Source organism: Aquarana catesbeiana, linkage group LG03, assembly GCF_042186555.1.
Source record: "Aquarana catesbeiana isolate 2022-GZ linkage group LG03, ASM4218655v1, whole genome shotgun sequence".
In the NCBI taxonomy this organism is placed as follows: Eukaryota; Metazoa; Chordata; class Amphibia; order Anura; family Ranidae; genus Aquarana; species Aquarana catesbeiana.
In genome coordinates this window covers 171,151,234-171,175,533 of record NC_133326.1, presented here as the reverse complement: position 1 = coordinate 171,175,533, position 24,300 = coordinate 171,151,234, and the positions used below count along the sequence as shown (strand labels likewise).

General features: G+C 41.8%; 2 protein-coding genes across 2 annotated transcripts in view; both read right to left on the bottom strand.

Moving 5' to 3' along the window:
* Nucleotides 1-1,297, bottom strand: part of SUV39H2 (SUV39H2 histone lysine methyltransferase) — a 32,549-nt gene extending 31,252 nt beyond the window's left edge. The window contains exon 1 of the mRNA XM_073619530.1: nt 1,201-1,297. Within this exon, the coding sequence (XP_073475631.1) occupies nt 1,201-1,282 (82 nt within the window). The 5' untranslated portion in view covers nt 1,283-1,297. The remainder of the gene's footprint in view (nt 1-1,200) is intronic.
* A 9,229-nt stretch (nt 1,298-10,526) lies between these two features.
* The window catches only part of HSPA14 (heat shock protein family A (Hsp70) member 14), a 50,018-nt gene continuing 36,244 nt past the window's right edge, over nt 10,527-24,300 (bottom strand). Inside the window, 3 exon segments of the mRNA XM_073619525.1 lie at nt 10,527-11,521; nt 16,773-16,843; nt 19,216-19,389. Coding sequence (XP_073475626.1) covers nt 11,443-11,521; nt 16,773-16,843; nt 19,216-19,389 — 324 coding nt within the window. The 3' untranslated portion in view covers nt 10,527-11,442.

The window sequence follows — 24,300 nt, the reverse complement described above, 5'->3', positions numbered from 1 at the left end:
ATTGAAGTGGTTAAATATCGCATGCCAGAACCACTTCTTATTTATCGCAAGCATCCCCCCCATCCATTTTGTGAATTGACTTTTACTCCTGTTTCATGTGGTATTCCACAATACAGACGGACAGGGGGGTATACCCATTCCACAATACAGACGGACAGGGGGGTATACCCATTCCACAATACAGACGGACAGGGGGACTATACCCATTCCACAGTACAGACGGACAGGGGACTATACCCATTCCACAGTACAGACGGACAGGGGACTATACCCATTCCACAGTACAGACGGACAGGGGAGTACACCCATTCCACAGTACAGACGGACAGGGGACTATACCCATTCCACAGTACAGACGGACAGGGGAGTACACCCATTCCACAGTACAGACGGACAGGGGAGTATACCCATTCCACAGTACAGACGGACAGGGGACTATACCCATTCCACAGTACAGACGGACAGGGGACTATACCCATTCCACAGTACAGACGGACAGGGGACTATACCCATTCCACAGTACAGACGGACAGGGGAGTACACCCATTCCACGCAACAAAAACTATCCCCTCTGACACCTATTTTAAGCCCCTAAAAGCTCACTCCACAACCACGGTTACTGTGCACCCCATTCATATGTAGTGGGCAGGCCTGCCACTGCACTGCCCCTCTGAAAAGCAATCCACCGCATGTGTAAAGAGTCCTAATTGTCCTGGTGACCTTTATCACAGAGAGTGAAAGTGAAAGTAAATCCCACTTTGTGAATTGTCAGCAGACCAAGGGGAAATCCTCCAATGGGGACACTGGTTCTGGTGACAACACTTTGGAGGGATTTCCTCGCATTTCCTGTTTTGGTACAGAAAGGGAAATCTCAATAATGGGACACGGATAGCGCATATATATATATATATATATATATATATATATATATATACACACACACACACATAGCAGGAGATAGAAGTTTTGCCTTTAGTTCTAATGTCTGTAGTCAGTTCTCTGATGTCTCTCATACACAGACAGACGTATTAGAAGCGTCTATGGGAGGTCCGCACACAATGCGGTGTACTATAGCATAGGACGTGTGTGTGACGTATGACAGAGCGGTATATAGAGGAGCGTGCTCTCCTATCACTGGGCGCTCACACAGCACAGCACACTTCATATCCCGCGCGCTCACATATTCAGCTTTTCACTCACCTCCTCGCTCCGCAGCCATCTTGTTCCCCCGCCAATCAGCTACTCTATTCGTGACGTCACGACCCCCTGTACCGTCTTGCATCTAAGCCGTCCAATCAGTTCGCATTACCCGCTTGGCTAGACGCGCCCACGTGGTAACGTCACGGAAGGGCCGAGCAATCAGCAGAGAGCGGTCAACTTGAATGTGAGCTGTTTGCCGCCAATAGGCTATCCGCAGTGTAGAGTGTATAGAGCTGGAAGGGTTTCTCAATGTTCTGCTGACAGCTCAGCTTCATTGCTATACACAGTACAGTATGGGGAGGAGTGATATAGACTGTACTACAACAGTACTCCACCCATTCCATAGACAGGCACTCATCTCCACAAGGCTGTACCCCCTTCATCACCAGGACATTTATCGACGCTCCACACACTGTGCTACTTGAACTGTACACAAATGAAATGGATTTCACCACTTGAAGACCAGGACGTTTCTGGCACTTTTTGTTTCCATGTGAAAATCAGTTTTATGTTTTGATAGAAAATTAGAACCCCCAAACATTTTATATATTATTTTAAAGCAGAGGCCCTAATAAATTGGTAAGTTTTGCAATTTTCTATGTCACATGGTATTTGCACAGCGTTTTTTTTTTTTAAACGCAGTATTTGGGAAAACAAAATACACTTTATAAAATTTTAATGCAAAAAAAAAAAAAAACAATATATAACCCAATTTTTTTGTAAAATATAAAAGATGATGTCACACTGAGTAAATCGATACTAAACATGTCACGCTCTAAAATTGCGCACACCAGCACAACGGTGGCAAGCGATATGCATTTTACTACCCCTAGGCGACGCTTTAAAAGCCTTTACAGGTTACTACTTTGGATGCACACAGGAGGTCTGGTGCTAGAGTTACCGCCCATGATCTGATGTTCACGGCAATATCTCACATGCGTGGGATGATCGCAATTTGCACGCGGGGCAGGACCAACACATGCGTTCGCTTTTGCGCAGTAGGATGGGGGGGCACTTTACATTTTTTTTGTAATTATTCATTTATTTTATTTTTACACTGTTGCTTTCATTTTCTTTTATCACTTTTATTGCTGTCACAAGGAATGGAAACATCCTTGTGACAGGTACTCTTTATAGAGATATCTGGGGTCTACAAGACCCAAAAGCCCTGCTTTGCACTTGAAAGCATTCAAAACACCAAAATCTGAGTTTTTGAATACTTTCAATTTTCAAAAAATTACGCCTTTAAAGTGGTTGTAAACCCTTTTGTCTTACTGTTATCTATAGGTAAGCCTAGACGACATTGGCACACTACAAGTGAAATATCTCCTAAACAGCGCACATTTAGGAGATATTTCCACTACCTATAGGTAAGCCTAGAACAAGGCTTACCTATAGGTAGTGGAAATATCTCCTAAATGTGCGCAGTTTAGGAGATATTTCACTTGTAGTGTGCCAATGTCGTCATCAGCGCATGAGCTGTGAAGAGACGGACCACCGTGTCGTCTCTTCCCCCAGCGTGTGCCGTGACCGCATGCGCGGGAGTGACTTCACGCGGCTCCGGCCAGTCACAGAGCCGGAGTCCGCGGCCCCGGAAGGAAGAAGGGCGAAGATGGACACGGCCTGCACAGGGGACAGCGCAGGTTTCGTTTGCAGGTAAGTGTCATATAATGGGCTAGTATGCGATGCATACTAGCCCATTATGCTTTTAATTTGCAGGCCTTGCGGGGAGCAAAAGAGGAAGTAAAACCCATTGGTTCCATGTGTCACTGATGTGGGTCTCTTGATTATATTCCTCATGAATACAACTCCTGAAGAAGTCCCCACGAAACATGTAGAGCATGAGATTGGAACTATGTTGATTGAGGCCCCCATGTTGCTGAGGGTACCTCATCTATTACCCAATCTGTATTAGAGGAAGCTGTGCCTTGTTAGAATTGTTGTGTCCTCCATGGACCAATAATCTGCTCTTTGTTTTTGTGCTTCTTTATTTTATTCCCCATTTCTATGGGTGTATTTTAACATTTGGTGTAATAAATAGTTGTAATTTTAAACAAAAGTATCACGTAGTTCATGCCGTACCATGAAAGACCTAAATGCCTCAATAAAATGCTCTACTACTCTGTACATGCAGTTTCCAGCGCTGTGTTCCTGGCAGTGGGATGGAAACTTCCGTCCTACCTCTAGAACAAAAACAAGCCAGACGAAGTGCTGCTCAGCCATTTCAAACTCCAGCTAATACTTTATAAGGCAGTTACAGCAGTTTTTTTCCTTTTGGGACAAAAGGTATTATGGAAATAAATAAAAGCTGATCATTAGCAGCTGATCAGTAGTAAGTGGTTTGTTACATAGTTTCAGCCCTGTAACTGATATAATCTTCAGGACAGCTTGTTCTTTTGAAAAACAGCTTACTGGCCAGCCAGATCACCAGATGAAAATAGAAGAAAGCAAGCCAAAAAAAATGCAGCCACCACATCTAAGAATTGGTAAGCTGTAACATAATACGTTTGCTTTTAGGTTTAATACTGCTTTAACTTTATTGCCATCGTGAGGGGATGAAAGGACCACTAATGTGATAGCATAATACAGATGACAGGTTCTCTTTAAGGAGGTTTATTAGATCCCTAACGTCAATTCTGCACTGTTTAGGCTGAGCCGGACCAGCTCTGAACCTAGATATGAACTCTGGCTTTATACTACCCAAAAGAAAATGAAGAACAGATCCTGGGCATAGAGGAGGGACAGGTGAGCCCAGGACCTATGGTGGCCAGATGGGAAGGGGGGGGGGGCAGACTTTCTTCAGCAAGAAAGTCATCAGTTGGGAGAAAAACGTAAGCAAAGCTATAGTTTCCAGGAGTTTTACATACAGGGACTGCCACCTCCATAATAGTTATTCTGGCAGCAATGAAAGAGTTCAAGAAACAAAACTTAGAGAAATGTGTATGTATTGCAGAGATGTACCCAATCATAAAGTCTTGTTTTTTTTTTGTTAAAAATAACAAACATGTTATACTTACCTACTCTGTGCAGTGGTTTTGCTGAGAGAAGCCTAGATCCTGCTTTTCTCGGGTCCCTCTTGTTGAGTGCCCCCACAGCAAGCAGCTTGCTATGGGGGTACCCAAGCAGAGCCAGGACTCCCTGTGTCCATTCAGACACTGAGCCATGGCCCGGCCCCTTTCTCTCCGCATTGGCCCACTGGCTTTGATTGACAGCAGTGGGAGCCTATGGCGCAGCACTGCGCTCTCAGCCAATGAGGAAGGGAGTCCTAGGCAGCCAAGACACTCCGACACCATCGCTGGATCTAGATGGGGCTCAGGTAAGTATTAGGAGGGCTGCTGCACACAGGTCCTTTTTTTTTCATCTTCATGCATAGAATGCATGAAGATAAAAAAAAAAAAAACCTTCTGTCTTTACAACTTCTTTAACCACTTCAGCCCCGTAAAGGTTGTACCCACTTCCTGACCAGGCCATTTTGTGTGATACGGCACTGCTTTACTTTAATTGGCAATTGCGCAGTTGTGCAGTTGTGCGATGATGTACCCAAATAAAATTGATGTCCCTTTTTCCCCCACAAATAGAGCTTTCTTTTGGTGGTATTTGATCGCCTCAGCGGTTTTTATTTTTTGTATTATAAACAAAAAGAGAGACAACTTTGAAAAAAAAAAACAATATATTTTTTACTTTCTGCTACAAAACATATCCAATAATAATAATAATAAAAAAAAAAATCGAATTTCTCTATCAATTTAGGTCAATATATATAATTTTTAGCGGGACTGCGGCGGACAGAATGGACACCTGACAAACACTTTTTGGGGACCAGTGACACAAATACAGTGATCATTGCTAAAAAAAAAATACACTGTCACTATAATGACACTGGCAGGGAAGGGGTTAACATCAGGGGTGATCAAAGGGTTAAATGTGTCCCTAGAGGGTGCTTTCTAACTGTGGGGGTAGAGCTTTGACTGGGGAAAGAAAGGGATCTGTGTTTCTGCTTAGCAGAAACACAAGATCTTTCTCTTTCCCTCTCCTAGAATGGCGATCTGTCTTGTTTACATAGGCAAACTGCCGTACTGCATCTCTATGAACAATCGCCGGGTTCCCAGCGGACATTGCGTCCGCTGTACCCCCTGATTGGCTCCCGCTGTGTCTAATCACAGCAGGAGCAGGTTGCCAGCGGCGCATGCCCCAGACCTCGTGCACAAAATTACGTATGTGATTTCGCGCAGCCGGGCCACCCCACCCCAATATACAGTCAGGTCCACAAATATTGAGACATCAACGCAATTCTAATCTTTTTGGCTCTATACACCACCACAATGGATCTGAAATGAAACAAACAAGACGTGCTTTAACTGCATACTTTCAGCTTTAATTTGAGGGTATTTACATCCAAATCAGGTGAACAGTGTAGGAATTACAACAGTTTGTATATGTGCCTCCCACTTTTTAAGGGACCAAAAGTAATGGGACAATTGGCTGCTCAGCTGTTCCATGGCCAGGTGTGTGCTATTCCCTCATTATCCCATTTACAAGAAGCAGATAAAAGGTCCAGAGTTCATTTCAAGTGTGCTATTTGCATTTGGAATCTGCTGCTGTCAACTATCAATATGAGATACAAAGAGCTGTCACTATCAGTGAAGCAAGCCATCATTAGGATGAAAAAACAAAACAAACCCATCAGAGAAATAGCAAAAACATTAGGTGTGGCCAAATCAACTGTTTGGAACATCTTTAAAAAGAAATAAACGCATCGGTGAGCTCAGCAACACCAAAAGACCCGGAAGACCACGGAAAACAACTGTGGTGGATGACGGAAGAATTCTTTCCCTGTGAAGAAAACACCCTTTACAACAGTTGGCCAGATCAAGAACACTCTCCAGGAGGTAAGTGTATGTGTGTCAAAGTCAACAATCAAGAGAAGACTTCACCAGAGTGAATACAGAGGGTTCACCACAAGATGTAAACCATTGGTGAACCTCAAAAACAGGAAGGCCAGATTAGAGTTTGCCAAACAACATCTAAAAAAGCCTTCACAGTTCTGGAACAACATCCTATAGACTGATGAGACCAAGATCAACTTGTACCAGAGTGATGGGAAGAGAAGAGTATGGGGAAGGAAAGGAACTGCTCATGATCCAAAGCATACCACCTCATCAGTGAAGCATGGTGGTGGTAGTGTCATGGCGTGGGCATGTATGACTGCCAATGGAACTGGTTCTCTTGTATTTATTGATGATGTGACTGCTGATATCAGCAGGTTGAATTCTGAAGTTTTTCGGGCAATATTATCTGCTCATATTCAGCAAAATGCTTCAGAACTCATTGGACGGCACATTGGACAGTGCAGATGGACAATGACCCGAAGCATACTGCGAAAGCAACCAAAGAGTTTTTTAAGGGAAAGAAGTGGAATGTTATGCAATGGCCAAGTCAATCACCTGACCCGAATCCGATTGAGCATGCTGAAGACAAAACTGAAGGGAAAATGCCCCAAGAACAAGCAGGAGCTGAAGACAGTTGCAGTAGAGGCCTGGCAGAGCATCACCAGGGATGAAACCCTGCATCTGATGAGGTCTATGCGTTCCAGACTTCAGGCTGTAATTGAGTGCAAAGGATTTGCAACCAAGTATTAAAAAGTGAAAGTTTGATGGATGATTGTTAATCTGTCCCATTATTTTTGGTCCCTTAAAAAGTGGGAGGCACATATACAAACTGTTGTAATTCCTACCTTGCCTTCCTTTTGGCAAGATATTTTCTAAAGCTCATCATTCCATAAAGAGATACTGACACTGTAGGCTTTACTCATTATAAAAACACAGAGCGCGCACTAGGTGGTTGTAATGATGGCGGACCTTCTTATTTAGAAATCAGTTTGAGAAAGGGATCAGTGAAACAGTTTCTCTAGAAAAGAGAAAAGTATGAATCTGCAAAGTAAGCTTGCTATAAATCTTGCAATGTACATAGTTCACCTAGTCGGTATTGTATTTTCTTAAACACAACTGGAGTTAGATTTTAACTGCATTGCTGATAAAAGCTGGCTATAGATGGATCAAAATTTGATTGGTTCAGCTGGGACTGGGCAAATTTCAATCCATCTATGTCCATTCCCATTCCAGAGAAGTCTATCTAAAAATCAACTTCTCTTAAACTGGCTTATTAGAAAATTTTCCTTTGATCAGCGCTGATCAGTGTATTCTCACAGTGGAGGAGTCCCCACTGTCAGAATAGAGCAACACAGCAGAGAGAAATCCTTAATCCCCCTCGCTTGTGTATGGGGGAATCCGTTCAGTTAAAAAAAAAACTGAACCAAATATGGTCAGCCTTACATATACACTCCACTGAATAAGACTCAGAAGTGAGTTCTTTCTCCATCCTCTGCTCTGGATGGCTCTATATAGACTTCCATTTAGAATATTGTAGTAGTCAGTGGGTGAATACAAGTCCAAAAGGGCAGAGGTACATAGTTGCCAGGTATTTACCAATACACGCTGCAAGGAGCAAGATTGGCTTTGCTGTGGAACATCTCCCAAGGATGCGATCCTCAAACAGATTCAGGTCAGCAACATCTGGCAACCAATGCAAAGAACAACAATCGAGAGACACATGATCTTACTCAATGACAGGCAAGAGATTTGGGGAGGCAGCAACCATCTGTTCAAAAATTGAATATGGAATAAACATTTATATAGTAGCCATAGAGTTAAGGATTAAATGAAGGCTGAGGTCTGGTGGGACATCCCACCAATGCCAAAGCACTATAGTGAAAAAAGTGTGTGTGTGTGTGCATGGGTTTAGAAAATATAATCGCGTTACTCTTTATGTAGTGCAGCCTTCATACTTCATCTTCTTTCCAGCAAGTGCCAAAATCTCAAAAGACATGCAAGCATAGTGCAGGGGGTGGTACATATATTACTCAACCTTTCCACACAGGCTTTGCTTCATTTAACTAATGTTATGGCATGGGAGGGCATAGAAAAAAAAATGGCATTGATTATTTTAGTGACGAGTCCACTTTAAAGCTCACTGCACACATTACAATCTGATTGTGGGATCTCCTTTAGATCTACCAACAACTATGTAGTGCAAGGACCTGTATGATTGGATAGGTCCTCATATTAAAGAAAAAAAAAAAAAAAGGAAAAGAAAAGCTGGGAACCTGAAGGATAGATGGGTGATGCTGCCCAAAATGCGGGCAGGGTGTGTAACACAGCAAGTGACCATAAAAAACTAAAATTGTATACACCCAAAGAGGCTACCTCCTCAAGTTTATTAAGCATATGCAAAAATAGTAATTATAAAACAACACATAACAAACACTTCCCAGTCCTATCCTTCCCTCCCTCTAAAAAAAACTATAAACCCCACCAATTCCCCCACCCCCTAGACCTATGAACTACACACCGGGATCTCCCCGAGGAGTTGAAACTGTGCGGCTATGGCGCTGACCCCTCACGGAGATTAAACAAACCCCTGGTGACTACACCTGCAAAGATAATTATTTGAGATATGTTTGAGCTTATCTGCTTTGAAACTATGTCCTAGTGGTGACTATTTCTTATAGATGGAATTTCCCTATTCACTTTTGAAACCAAGCAGTGGATATTACTCTCATTCTCCATGTGGTGTTTAATAACGATATATACCATAGCAGACTGTTGGACATTATCTTAGCACCTGTTGCCTCTGTGTTTAGAACCTACAGGCACTTACCATTACCTAAGATTCGGGATTGGATGAGGATTCATTGTGGTTTTCTGTCTTGTATACAGGACTAGCAGCAGGGCTCATTTTTATTCATCAGACTTTACATTCATCCCCCAGGTGTAGCTGTCTGTTAGACTGCACTACATTCGCCCATAGCAGCTTTAGGCCCCTTTCACACGGGCAGACCGTTCAGGTTCGCCTGTCAGCTTTTTAGGCGGACCTGAACGGACGCTCCATACAGGTCTATGGAGCGATGGATGTCAGCAGCAACATGTCTGCTGACGTCCGACCCGCTCCGATACGCTAAAGTGTGACGGAGGAAAACCCTACTTTTCTATCTGTCTGCGGATCGGATGAAAACGGACTCTACGGTCCGTCTTCATCTGATCCCCATAGAGGAGAGCGGCGCTCTGACAGGTCGGTCCCTGCACAGTGTGCAGAGACAGACCTGTCATCTGCCTGCTCAGCGGGGTTCGACGGAGCGATCTCCCGCTGAGCAAAGCGGAGCCCGTACAAGGACACATCTGTATGAAAGGGCCCTTAAGGTGCAGTGCTCTCCTTTCAGTTGCTCAAATAATTATCTTTGCAGGTGTAGTCACCAGGGGTTTGCTTCATCTCTGTGAGGGGTCAGCGGCATAGCCACACAGTTTCAGCTCCTTAGTGAGATCCCGTGAGATAGTTCATAGGTCTAGGGGGTGGGGGAATTGGTGGGGTTTGTCGTCTTTTTTTAGGGGGGGGGGTATAGGACTGGGAAGTGTTTGTTATGTGGTCTGTGCTGTTTTATAATTACTATTGTTGCATATGATTAATAAACTTGAAGTGGTAGCCTTTTGGGTGTATACAATTTTTTTTTTCGTTTCTAAGGTCCTCATATTACACAGTTATTAGTTGGTAAATCTAAAGTTGACTGTACAAAGATTGTATGAGGACCCTAAAGCCAGCCATAGATGGATTGAATCTTGGATGATTCAGCAGGGACCGGATTGAATCTTGGTCGGTTCAGCAGGGACTGGGTGAAATTCAATCCATCTATAGGCAGGCTGTTTGTACTGAAGGTGATCCATCGATCGACTTCAGTACAACCAACCTGTCAGGCTTTTGGCATGCAATCACTGTCGCGCAGTTATAGCTGCCAGCAGTGATCACTTTGTTCTGCCGGCAGTGACAGCTCCCCACCTCCACCTGCAGAACCCAATAGAGCCATGGGAGGGATTCTCCCATCAACTCGGATTGTGTGGATGGGGGAATCGAGCAGTTCTTTCCTTCCACCTGTGATGGCTGGAAAGAAAAATGCATAATCTATGGCTTGCTTAAGGCAAATTGATCTATGAGCTTGTCTTCCCCCAGCAATGACATCTCTGCACTTTCCCTTGCTGCTCAATGGCTAGTAATCTTCGTAAAAAGTCCTCATGTTCCTCGTTCGATTATTTGGCAAGCAGCGATGATGCACCTCCCAGACATGTGCAATGAAGTTGCATTATCCGGGCTCTTGGCTTCACATCTTACAAATGGCAAGAGTGTACATTGCAATGTGCCATAGGCAGTGTAAACTAAAATACTATATGAACAAACAGCAGACATCCAGGAGACCATAAAAAAATGCCAAATGAGATATATTTTGATATATGTTGGCTTTTACTGGATACAGTTTAAATAAAGCACATAATAACTTTGTGTAATCTAAACTAAAGTTTCTTCTTTACAAAAATAGAAAGGCAACAGCAACTTAAATGTCGATTAGTCAGGTTTTAAAGACACTAACAAACACAAAAATGTCTCAGATAACAGAAAAATGTAAGACTATGAATTGCCCTTTGTAAGTCCTAGAGTGAATGGGGTTGATTTACCAAAGGCAAATATACTATGTACTGCAAGTGCACTTGCTCCAGAGCTTACTAAATGAGATAAGGCTTCACTCTGCAAAGAATACCCAATTACATGCAAGGAAAGAAAAACAAAAAAAAAAAAAAAATTTTTGCTTGCACATGATTGAATGATAGAAATCAGCAGAGCTTCCCCTCAGATCTAGAGCAACTGCACGCGCAGTGCACAGTATATTTGCCTTTAGTAAACCAACCTCACAGTGTTTGTAAAAGGGTCAGATCTGAATATTATTGATTGAAAGAAGAATAATTTATGTGCAACAGCCCAGTTCATTTTAAGGACGATATAACTCATGCTTTGTGGAAGGGTTTAAAAACATTCCAATAATATAGGGTCAAATAACTTTTATGTTACTTCCATATGAAGGTATGTGCTTTTGGGCAATTTTAACACCTGCAACATGAATACTGAAATATTTCCAGACACTGAAAGGCCAGCAGAACCCTTATACTTTTCCATTAAAAGAAAAAAACCCCTCTGTTATGGCCATATGACTTTCAGATATCGTCGCAGCATTTGCAAAAAAAACAAGCAACACGGATGCAACGTTCACTGCAAGGTTTCCTGGTTTGTGCACTTCTGATGCTTATGGCATCTTCCCAAACATCGGATTCTTTTTGTGGAATGATAGATGGTTATTAAGAATCATTAGGACGACTCTTCTACTGTGATCATCTCAAATCTTCCAGTGTCTTTGTCAGTGCAAGTTACATGTAAAGATCCATCTCTGGAAAAAAAAGAAAAACTGATGGGAAATAAAACACTAATCTGTATAATCAAAATACTGATGTAGTCCCATATGTTCCATTCATACAAATACATGTACACAGTGATTGATTTAGGCTTTAGTGCATTTATTCTTTAGAGTAGTTGTAAACCTCAGACGTGAAATACGAACAAAGCATATCCCTTTATAGTTTCTTACTTGTCTCAATCCAGAGCACCAAGTTTAATTTCTGTCTGCTGCTATTAGCATGAGTCACTTCTGACAAGTTTTCCTGACACCAAGAGAAAAATGGTAACAGAGGGGGGACCTCCAGCAGATTGACAGCCCCAGCTTTGTTCCTGTGTGAAGGGGGCGTGTCCCTTCCCTCCAATCAGCTCTCAGAGCTCTCCTCACTGGTGTAACATCAGCTCTCTGCCCCCTGCTTTTTAGAGCAGAGAGATCCTGAACTTTGAATGGACGACTGGGGATAAACAGGTACAACTTATGTAGGAGGATTTGTTTCATCTCTGTGTATCACCTGAGGCCAGTCACTTCACTTGGTATGTGTAAGGTTTTACAACCACTTTAAACACTAGTAATGTTGCGAGACTAGATGATTCTGATAAAACAGCACATCTTTCTCTTGAAGCATCCATATTTCCAACATCTATGAAACCACACAGATTTTCAAATGGCAAGAGAAAATTTTCTTTATCCCCACCCCCAACCAAAAAAATCCATGGTGAATGCATCAATTCATTCACAACCCAAACACTATTCAGTTATTTGGAGCCTAAAAGCGCTTTTTGTATGAGTTACTTTTTTGTTCTGGCACTTCCTGGTCTGGTGTGGCACCGGTGATGTGGCAGGGGCCTTACAACTGTCTCCTGGGAAGGCCATATCAGCAGCCCCTTCCAGGAAATCACAAGCGCTGTATGAGATCTATCTTGGTTTGCTATGTTCAATAGCAAAATTAAATATATCTCATACACCGCTTGCACAATTGGGTCTTTTTTTTGTACAGCACAGGTCCAATACTAGCTCTAGTGATCTCCTAATGCACAATCGCTAGTGTTGTACAAAATCTTCCTGTATGAGATACAGAGAATGCACAAGATCAGGCAAGATTTTATTGCTGGGCCGCCACTGAAACAGGAAGTAAAAGCTGGATGCTGATGGTATTTTTTTTTTTTTTTATAAAGATGGGTTTTCCATCCACAGAATAAACACACCAAAGAAACAGCAATTAACAATTTTGCAATCAGATTGGAATATTTTTTTTCAGTTCAAGTTGGGGATGGGGGGTCCACTTTGGCATCTTGGTACTTAGAAAAGATAAACCATTACACTTTGAGGTCTAATTATTACATTTTCTTAGCAACTGTCATAGGCATTTGCCCAGCCATCACAAATTCTCACTGGATTTTGCCTAATACATTTTTTTTCTATGATATTCAGCTAGTGACCTCTAGATTCTAGTGACCATAATGCCGTATTTTCCTGATTGAGGTATTTTAGGAAAATACTGCATCAAGGCCACTAGATGAAGCTGAGGATCATAGGAAATAAAAGTATAAGCTAAAATACGGTGAGAATTTGAGACGGTTAGGTGAAGATTTGTGACATTTGTCCAACAATGTTTTTTATACATAGACCCCAAACCGTGTCCAGAAAATGAAAAACAGGCAAAATTTTCTTTTGCGCAGAAGTCCACCCAACCATGCCTTATTAATGTGTGGCACCATATAACTAGAGAAATGCAACATTAATGCAATCTGTTCATTTGTTTGTGAACTTTGTGCTATTAGGGCAGGTTCTAGCATGCATTGCTTAAACCATACAGTTACTGAACCCTACTATTTTACTTTTGTTCCCTCACAGCTCAGTTTGCCCTCAAACTTGAAGCTCTAAAACAGAATAAAAAAAAAAAAAAAAAAAAAAAAAAGACACCTCATCAAAATTCCCGATATATGAGAGCCAGTTCTTATAGCCATTTACAGCTACACAGGATTTCAAAAGGAGGAGGAAATAATTTATATTTTTCTTATTATGTATACTTTTTTCATAGTATGTTATTGGAGAGTATGGCAGATATTTTTTTTTAGCTTGCCCAGAGCTCAGTTTTAGGCTTATCTGTTCATTGCATTAGTTCCTTACCCACTTCCCCCTGAAGCACTTTTTTTTTTTCATTTGTCGCATATGTTATATAAAAAAAAAAAAAAAAAATCTACATTTAAGGCTAGAAAGGACTTAAACCCCCTAAATGTGATATAATTTCAGAAAGCAGAGGCCCTGTAAAATAAAAAGACAGCAGTTACAATTTTTCATGTTGCATGTTATATTTGCGAAACCATTTAACGAATCTATATTTTGAGGAAAAAAATACACTGACAATGTTTTTGTTTCCAATAAAAGATAGCATTTGTCTCCATAGATCCCAAATGTACTAGGCCTCAGAACTGTGTGCACACGTGAAATGGTGAAAAATTGTGGTACGCAAAATTATCAATAGGAGATGCTTTAAAATGTCTTTACAGCATATCAATTTAGAGCCAGCTGTAAACAAGGGGCCTAAAATTATTTCTTGTTATATACATACATACACATGCCTGTTTGGATGTGTGTGCACGGCTCGATGGGGTGCGTTACATTTTTAAAGTTTTTTTTTTTTTTTTTGTGTTTTACCACTTTTTATTTTTGTTTTTAAATTTAACTTTATTGCTATCACAACTGGTAAGCGACCTAAATGGGCAAGTGACAGGTACTCTATATGGAGACATCAGGAGTCTTTTAGACCCCTAATGTCTCTTCTCTACCCTTTGCTCCAGCCAACCAAGCAAATAATTTTAACCTATAACCAAGCCAGATGGCCCAATTGGTTGGGTGCAGCGGGTTTAAATTTAAAGTGGAACTTTAGTCAGAAAATGAAGTCCTGCTAGATCACTTCAGGCTGGCCCCTTTTGCAGGTATAGCTATGTAAAACATTAAAAATAAGTGCCTATACTGTTTAAAATTCAGTTATACATGGTCTCATCCTGCTCTGCACATGCTCAGTTGCTCTCAATTTTTAGGCACTGCAGAGTTTGTAGAGGCTGATATGCTGACATCCTTAAAAGAGAAGGTAAAGGTTTTTGTTTTTCTTAGGAATCATACTTGCTTTGGTGGATGCAGCATCAGTCCGATGCTGAATCTGTCCCCTGGTGCCTCTACACTGAGAACCGAGCAATCGAACACAGTCGAACGCTCGGTCTTCAGAGCTTTGCGAGCAGAGAGCTGTAGACTCTAAGTCACAGCTCTCTGCTCTGCCCCCTCCTCGCCCATTGGAGCTCTGGGCTGTGGAGGAGACGGGGGCGGCCATCTCAGGCTTCCAGCGCCTCTCTGAGGAGGCTGAGCCAGGTGTCAGTCCAGGCACCTGGCGGGTTCCGACTCCATGGTCGTGATGACACGGTGCCTGGACTGACAGCAGTGATGTCAGCAGAGAGTGGACTTCGACCCGCTCTCTGCTGAAAACGGATCACAGGAGTGCAAAACGAACTGCACTCCTGTGATCCACAGGAGAAGTACAGCTAAATGAGCTCCTTTAAGACTCCTTTCACACTAAGCCGACCCGGGCGTAAGCGGTAAAGCGGCGCTATTTTTAGCGTCACTTTACCGTCATTTTAGTGGCACTATTCGCCCGCTAGTGGGGTGGTTTTAACCCCCGCTAGCGGCCAAAAAAAGGGGTTAAATCCGCACGCAAAACGCCACTGTAGCGGCGCTTTCCCATTGTTTTAAATGGGCAAGAGCGGTGTATTCAACGCTCCTCCACCGCTGCAAAGAAGCTGCTGGCAGGACCTTTTGTGGAGCCATGCCAGCGCAAGCGCCCCAGTGTGAAAGCACTCGGGCTTTCACACTGGGTTTGCAGCTGAGGCTTTTTTCAGGAGCTATTTTTAGCGCTGTAGCGCCTGAAAAATGCCTCAGTGTGAAAGAATTCTAAAGCAGAAATAAATCCTCCTATCCTTTACAGCCAAGGAAGCTTTTTCGGTCTGATCTACAACTGCCACGATGCTGCACATGTGATCAGTTATGACACCAGCCATTTTGACAGTTTTTGGCAAGGTTTGACAGTTTGGTTGAAGCAAATGGACAGTTAGAAATTTCCAGCATTCTAGGAATGTACGTTTTTGAAACCATTAAATTGATGGGTTTATTTCCGCTTTATGATTTACCGCTGTTCAGGGGCTCTGGGTTTCAGCAAAATGGCCACCTCCAGCAAGAACAGGAGTAATGCTGGAGGCAATTTACAGCACACACTCATTTTGGTAGCATAATTATTCATGTGGAATGTATGTTCCTTGCTAAATAACATTATTTTTTATCAACTTGTTATGGGTAAAGTTTCGCTTTAATAGTGAACTTGACCTAGCCTAAAATGCTTCTAAAGTAATAGTAAATAAAAGGACAGGTACCTTGTGGTGCCTAAAAATACCTTAACTTTTGGAGTTGAATGAGAGGGTGTACCTTAGCAGTGGGAGAGGGCTGGGCTTAATGCCAAATGGCTCCACAAAAGAAGACCTACTGTACATAGTTACTTGCAGGCACTTCAGCACTGTCAACGTAGAAACATTTTAGACTAGGTCAGGTTCACTTTAAAGAGATTATAAATATATATTATATATAATTTTTTTTATTTTTTTTTTTAATTACAAACATGTCATACGTACCTGCTCTGTGCAAAGGTTTTGCACACAGTGGCCCTGATCCTCTATTTCTGGGGTACCCCGGCGGCGCTCCTGGCCCCTCTTCTTCGAGTGCCCCCACGGAAAGCAGCTTTCCATGGGTGCACCCGTGCTTCCGAGCCATGCCGCTGCGTCCATTGACACAGTGAGACTTGGCCCTGCCCCCCCGTGTCACTGGATTTGATTGGCTCCTGCTGCAATCAATCTATCCAATGAGAACCCAAGACAGCGGCTGGAGCTGCTGTGCTCGTCCTCGACACTGGAACGATCAGGTTCAGGTAAGAAAAAGAGGGGCTCTGGGGGGCTGCTGCAGCAGATAAGGTTTTGTACCTTAATGCATAGGATGCATTAAGGTGAAAAACCCTGAGACTTTACAACTCCTTTAAGACTGACCAGGTCATTCAGCTCGCATAAAATAAGGTTAGGTACATAAAATTAATTATATATAGATCCACAGGGTCTCCCATTTTTAAACAAAAGGATGTGAAAGTGTTACACAAATTAACATTTTGTAAAATTCTAATCGTCAGAAAAACACAGGAATGAAACATTACCTCTTCATTGTAAGTACAGTGACTATATCATGAACTCCTTTTTCTTTCTTTTGCAGATCTTTAAGTACAATCTGTAAAGGAAAAACAAAACATTTTTGTCCATCTACATATTGTAGGGGTATAGCTACTTCAACAAATTTAGTCAAGTTCTACTGAAAACATCATAACTAAACTAGTACAGAAATCTCAGTCGCCATGGAGGCATATGTGTGAGCGTGACCGCACAATATGGATGGCAAAGGATATAGTGCCACAAAACCTACTTTCAAGTATGATTTCTAATCATGTCTGAAAACCCACACAAAACATTTGGATCATGCAGGAGTAAAGAAAATGTTCATATGATAACATCCTAAACACACAATTACATCTTCTATCTTACCCATCTCAGCAAACAATCATTGGACAGATCGTCATTTGTGTCCCACAAGCTGCACAGCCATTTGGAACGAAAATTACCTCATTAACCACTTCACCTCCGGAAGGTTTACCCCCCTTCCTGAGTAGGCCACTTTTTTTCAATACGGCACTGCTTTATTTTAATTGACAATTGCACAGTCGTGCGATGCTGTACTCAAATAAAACTGACATCCTTTTTTTCCCCCCACAAATAAGAGATTTCTTTTGGTGGTATTTGATCACCACTGCGGTTTTTATTTTTTGAGCTATAAACCAAAAAAACCCAACAATTTTGAAAAAAAAAAATTTTTTTACTAAAACACATCCAATAAAAAATAAATAAATAAATAGAATTTCTTCATCAATTTAGGCCAATATGCATTCTGCTACATATTTTTGGTAAACAAAAATCCTAATAAGCGTATATTAACCGCTTGCCGACTAGCCACCGCTACTGCGGCAACATGGCTCGGCTGTGTGAATCACTGTCATGTAACGTCGCTTCTTTATGTGGCCACTAGGGGCGCCCGCTGCGCGCCCTGGGAGCCGATGTGAGTGCCCGGCGGGCTCCTGCGATCACTCGTAACACGGCGAGTACTGGGATCTCTGTGTGTAAACGGTTCTCCGAGGGGAGAAGAGACAGATCGTGTGTTCATACAAAATATGAACACCAATCTATCTCTTCCCCTAGCAAGTCCCATCCCCCCTTCAGTTAGAACACATAGCAGGGAACACAGTTAACCCCTTGATCACCTCCTAGTGTTAACCCCTTCACTGCCAGTGACATTTTTACAGTAATCAATACATTTTTATAGCACTGATCGCTGTATACATGCCAATGGTCTGAAAAATGTGTCAAAATTGTCCAATGTGTCCGCCATAATTTCGCAGTCACAATAAAAATCATAGATCGCCGACATTACTAGCCAAAAAAAATAAATAAAAATGCTATAAATTCATCCCCTATTGCAGGGATATGCGTACCTCCAGCTGTTGCAGAACTACAAGTCCCATGAGGCATAGCAAGACTCTGACAGCCACAAGCATGACGGGACTTTGTAGACGCTATAACTTTTGCGCAAACCAATCAATATACGCTTATTGCGATTTTTATTACTAAAAATATGTAGAATACATATCGGCCTAAACTGAGAAAAAATTTGCTTTAAAAAAAAAAAATAGGGGATATTTATTATAGCAAAAAGTACAAAATATTATTTTTTTCAAAATCGTTGATTTTTTTGTTTATAGCGCAAAAACTAAAAACCGCAGAGATGATCAAATACCACCAAAAGAAAGCTCTATTTGTGAGGAAAAAAGGACCTCAATTTTGTTTGGTTACAACATTGCACGACCGCACAATTGTCAGTTAAAGTGACGCAGTGCCGAATCGCAAAAAATGGCCCGGTCATTCAGCAGTCAAATCTTTCGGGGCTGAAGCGGTTAATTGGTTTGAAAATTACATTTTTATTTATTTATTTTTTACTAGTAATGGCGGCGATCAGCGTCTTACAGTGGGACTGCAATATTGCGGGGGACAAATTGGACACCTTTTTGGGGACCAGTGACAGTTGTCACTGTACTAATGACACTGGCAGAAAAGGGCTTAACATCAGGGGTGATCAAAGGGTTAAATATGTGCCTATCTGGTGATTAAGTGTAGTGGGGGAGGTGCTTCTACTAGCGAAAGGCATGGATCGGTGTTACTGCTTTACAGGAACTTAGGATCCATGCCAGAAAGGCAATCTGTCTTGTTTACATAGGTAGACAGCCGTTCTGCCTGTGTACCGAACGATCAGCGGGTGCCGGCAGACATTGGGTCCACGCCCTAGCGCCCAATACCCGGAAGTGCAAAATCACATACATATACACAAACACGTGATCCTGCTCAGTGCAGCCGCCCTATAGCAGTAAATGTGCTATGGGGCGGTCAGCAAGTGGTTAAATAATAGAACTTTCATACACTAGTAACTGTAACCTAAAAGTACCACAGTTGGAACATTTTTTATGTCTTTGTATTATGCTATACGCTGCATTTACTTACTTGTGCAAATTTACTGCTGTCGGATATATTTGATTTAGGAACAGACTCGTACAACTCCAAACACACAGAGGTGATGTTTCCAGATGCTTGTAGTGTGTGCTGCCTACGAGCAGGAAGTGGTGTTCCTGAAGGCAGCAGAACAGTGAACTTCTCCGCTCCGGACTCATCAGCTTCCTGTGAAGACATATAGTATGGGCTATATAAATACTACACAGCTCTTTGTGTCACTATTTTCAGGTAAAAGTATCTCAATTCTTATATACAGTGAACGATCAAACAACAAGCCATGCATGACCCAAATTGGGGTGTTTAAAACAAATGTGACGCTATACATTGCTCAAGGTAAGCTAGCACTTTGTCCATTTATTTCAAAGAAACGGGTTACTTTAAAATCCAGCCTCAGACACCAATTTCCCATTGCCGCAGTTTACCCCCAAGAATGAAGAGTAACCCCATGTAATTCCAAAAACAATCTCTTTGCGCTGGACTTGGACTCTCTCCCACCTTGAAGGGACAGCACTGAGGCCTGGTGATTAGCTGCTCAGGTATCCAGCACTGCACCACAGTAAGAAGCAGAATGACGCTCCTCGTACCTTTTAACTGAAAGTACACAGTATTAGTCTTCACTCCTGAAGACGGGCCCCCCCCCCCCGCCGGCGCTCCTGCCCTCCTCCCTCCAGAACAAGCAGCTTGCTATGGCAGCTCCTGAGCCACTGCTCTGCGTATCCATTCACACACAGACCTGCAGCTCAGTCCCGCCCACTCTCTCTCCTCATTGGCTCACTGGCTGCGATTGACAATGAGGGAGAGTCCCCGGAGAGCCGAAGCTCTCATGCACATGGGGCTCAGGTAAGTATTGGGGGGCTGCTGCACATAGACTGCATGAAGGTAAAAATTTTTAAGCCTTTACAACCACTTAAAAAAAAAATCTATTCAAGTATATATTTTTAACTCAGAAAAGTAATTTCTATACCTCTTCCAAATCTCCAAATTTGTGTTGTGATCTAACTTCCTGTTGGATGGTAGCTACATTCATTAACCTATAGCCCCAATGTATCTAGGAACATGATTATTATTGATACATAGGAGGATTATGTGACCTCCTTATGAAAATGCAAGTTGCCTGTCTAAGCTCGGTCTTCAGTACTTTCAGGGACAGGGACTCAAAATAAGCATGCAGATCATAAAAGCTGACATCCAGATCTATATAGTTGTTCCAAGTCAGTGATTCAAAGTACAGAAAGACATTGGAATAGCATGGCCAGGAGCATTACCATTGTGGGAATTAGGGAAACTTCATAAAAAAAAAAATGCATAGAACTACCTCTACTCAGCATGCTATAACTATTAGTGGGAACTCAAAGTTCTAGGACAAGGACAGACAAGAAATGGTTCTGAATATAAGCCGCTCAACTGTATTGCAAAATTTTAAAGATGAACCTGTAATGACAGAAATGGGGGAAGAGGCCACGTCTAAAAACTTCTCTGGAAACTTTTCTGGCTATTATGTCAATTCAGTGGCTTCAGTTCTAAGCCACTGACCTAGGAAGAGTATACACGAGTTCTGCCTTCATTGGTGGCTTGTTCCAGATCTGAACAAGAAGAACAAGGGGGTTGGCAAAGGCTTCCATATTTGACACAAGCCTTAAGTTAAAAGGGTGATTTAGACTAGAGCTCCTATTAAATGCACTTTACTAGGTACTGTATTTAAAAGCTGTACCTAAGCCTATACAGAGACGTCTGATCGCAGTTAAACAAGCTGGCACAATTCTACCACTAAATGATCTCTCCATGAACATACACAATTGAATTGACCAAGCATGAATGTAAAAAAAAAAAAAAATTAATATTTTTAAAAAAAAGCTCCTGTCCCTTTAAGGCATGATATATAGCATAGATGTTCAACCTTGGCACCCCAGATGGTTTGGAACTACATTTCCCATGATGCTCATGTACTGTGCAGTGTAGTGTAGTTGAACATCATGGGAAATGTAGTTCCAAAACATCTGGGGTGCCAAGGTTAGCCATCACTGATATTTAGCATATTGCTTTTGATCACGCCTGGTCCTCTGTAAACTGCCCATGCTAACCATGGGTGCTGATCCATAATGGTTTGGTCTGTTTACATCCCCCTCTGTGTATTCAGCCTTCTGCATCTCCCCCTCCCTATCATCAGAAGCTGATCTCCTCCCTGTCCCCCCCCCCTCTTTTTCTTGATTGAGTATTCTGCTGCAGCTGCTTCTCCCCTTTAGTAAAGTGGTTGTAAAGTCACATCTATTATATACTTTATCCCCTCTGTTTTAGGAACATATTAAGTAGAATGTGCATGTTTTTTTCTTTTAATTATAATGCTAAATACCTTCTTTGCCCAGCGCTGCTGTGTGGTCCTGTGTCCTCCCTCTGCTAGCTCGCATAAATCAAAAGGGAATGTCAGCCCTTCTAACTGTCCTCCCTTAGATTGGGAAGGAGAGCAGAGGAAGGACATGTGACCGCACAGCAGCGCTGGACAGAGATTGTATTTAGCATCATAAAAAAAACAAAAAAAAACCACCACACACCACATACACTGTACTTTTTTTGTTCCTAAAAGAGAGCGGATAAAAGTATATAATAGATAATATATACAGGTGTATAAATGTGACTTTACAACTACTTTAGACCCCTTTCAAGCTGAGGTGCTTTTCAGGCACTTTCACACTAAAAAAAAAGCACCTGAAGCTCACGAAAACCTATTTCCATTAGACTCCTTTCACACTGAGGTGTTTTTCAGGCGCTTTTGGGCTAAAAATAGCGCCTGTAAAGTGCCTGAAAAACGGCTCCCCTGCAGTCTCAGTGTGAAATCCCGAGTGCTTTCACACTGAGGCGATACGCTGGCAGGACATTAAAAAAACTCCTACAGCATCTTTGGAGCATACACCACTCCTAAAGCGCCCCTGCCCATTGAAATGAATGGGCAGCAACGGCAAAGCACTGCTGCAGGGGCACTTTGCGGGTTGTTTTAACCCTTTTTCGGCATCTTTGGAAAGCTAAAAAATAAACGCCTCAAAAATACCCCTTTCCATTGAAATGAATGGAAAGTGCTTCAAAAGTGCCTGAAAAGCTCTTCAAAAGCGCTCAGTGTTTTACTGGCCGTTTAGAAGCACCTCAGACCCCTTTCACACTGGAGGTGCTTTTCAGGCGCATTTGTGCTAAAAATAGTGCCTGAAAACTGCTGAACATTCATTTCAGTGAAAGCTTTCACACAGGGGCAAAAAGTCCTGCAAGCAGCACCTTTGGGGCATGTTTAGAGCGTTTTAAAACACCCGTCCATTCAAATGAATAGAAATAGTTTCCAAAGCTCCGCAAAATGGCTGTTTTTTTTCTAAAGGTCACGTGACTTTAAAAAGAGCGTACCTCTAACGATGCAAAAAATGGCGGTAAAGCACCACAAAAACGCCTGATGTTTTATGGGCAGTTTTTGCGTGCCTCAGTGTGAAAGGGGTCTCGGTGAGATGTAAAAGAGAATAAAATACCTATAGCTAGCTCATAAATACACACTGACAAAAAAAATCCCAAAACATAAAAAACAAAACAAAAAAAAACCCCTAAGGACAGTCACAGGAATGTAAGGAGAAATGTCTGGGTTCCCACAGACATACCACCATTTTCCAATCTAGCCAGCCAAAGTAAAAATAACGAAGGCACCCTTCAGTATGAATTAAATATGAATTTGGAGCTCAACAACAAATAAGGAATGACAATTACTTTGTAAATGGATATAAGACAGCCCGCATGTTAGAAGTACATTAATATTTCGTTTTCTTTTAAAGACAAAAAATGGCACACTTCCTATACTGTGTACGCATTTGATGTATGCCCCCTGTGTTGTTTCTCCTAGGCCAGTTACACAAACAATTTTCAGTTTATGCTAAATTCCACCTGCAGCTATTGTAGCTGTCAGAGCTAAGAGAATACATTATAAAAATGTATTACGCTTGGCGGGGAGTTTTCTATGCCTAAATTTCGTCTATTGCGTGTACTGAGTTTTACATTTATATATTCAAATCGATTTCTTTTTCCCCTTCAGGTCTTTGTTATTTGCTTGTTCTGACTAACAAAGCACATCTACTTTATTTTGTATATACACACAATTTAAATATGATTTTCCTCATTGTGTTCAGGGTATTACTTGATCTTAGCACATAATTCAGATTTTTTTTTTTTTTTTTTTTTTTTTTTATGGAAAGATTATTTTTATTGTTAATGATATAAGTTATGGGCAAATGGAAATTTGTGCTTCTTCAGCCATACAGCAGTACAAAACATGGGCTACAGCACTAGCACAAAAAAAAAAAAAAAAGGGTTATTTATTACTTATTTGCCCAACAAAATTAAACCTGGGCAATTGCCCCAGCTTCTGTAAATAGGCCCTTGTACTTTATTGGCATTAAGCAAGATTAATTTATATTGAACATCTTATTTATATCTTCTGCTCAGATACAGAAAAAAAAAAATTATATAATATTATATATACACACACACATACATATACATACACATACATACATACACACACACATATACCCCTTGGTGCACATTACCCTTTCGCTGCCAGGACCTGACAGCGGGGGGGGGGCGGGGGGTGTTTTAAACACAACGTCTGGCTGTCAGGGGAGCTTGCTGACCCAGACGCGATGTGTAAAACATCACTTCCAGGCCCCCCAGTCATTAAAGCGAACCTATAACCAATAAAATCATCATAATCATTGTAGCAAATCAAAGTTCTCTCCAAGCATCTAAACCCCCCCCCCCCCCCCCCAAAAAATGTGAGGCCCCCACTCTTGCACACAAATGTAAACGCACGCATCCACGCATCAGGGGCGCCTACACATGAAAAAGATGATTGTGATACATGTTACATATCACCGCACACGCGAGAAAGAGCAATGTTTCTAGCACCAGTATGACCACTATTTTATTCTCTGGAGTGAATGCTTTCAGAAAATACATAATGTTTTGGGGGTTTATGCAATCTTTAGGCCCAAAATGATTTTTTAAATGTGTGCAAAAAAACACCAAAATGGCTGGCCGTGAAAGGTTTAACAG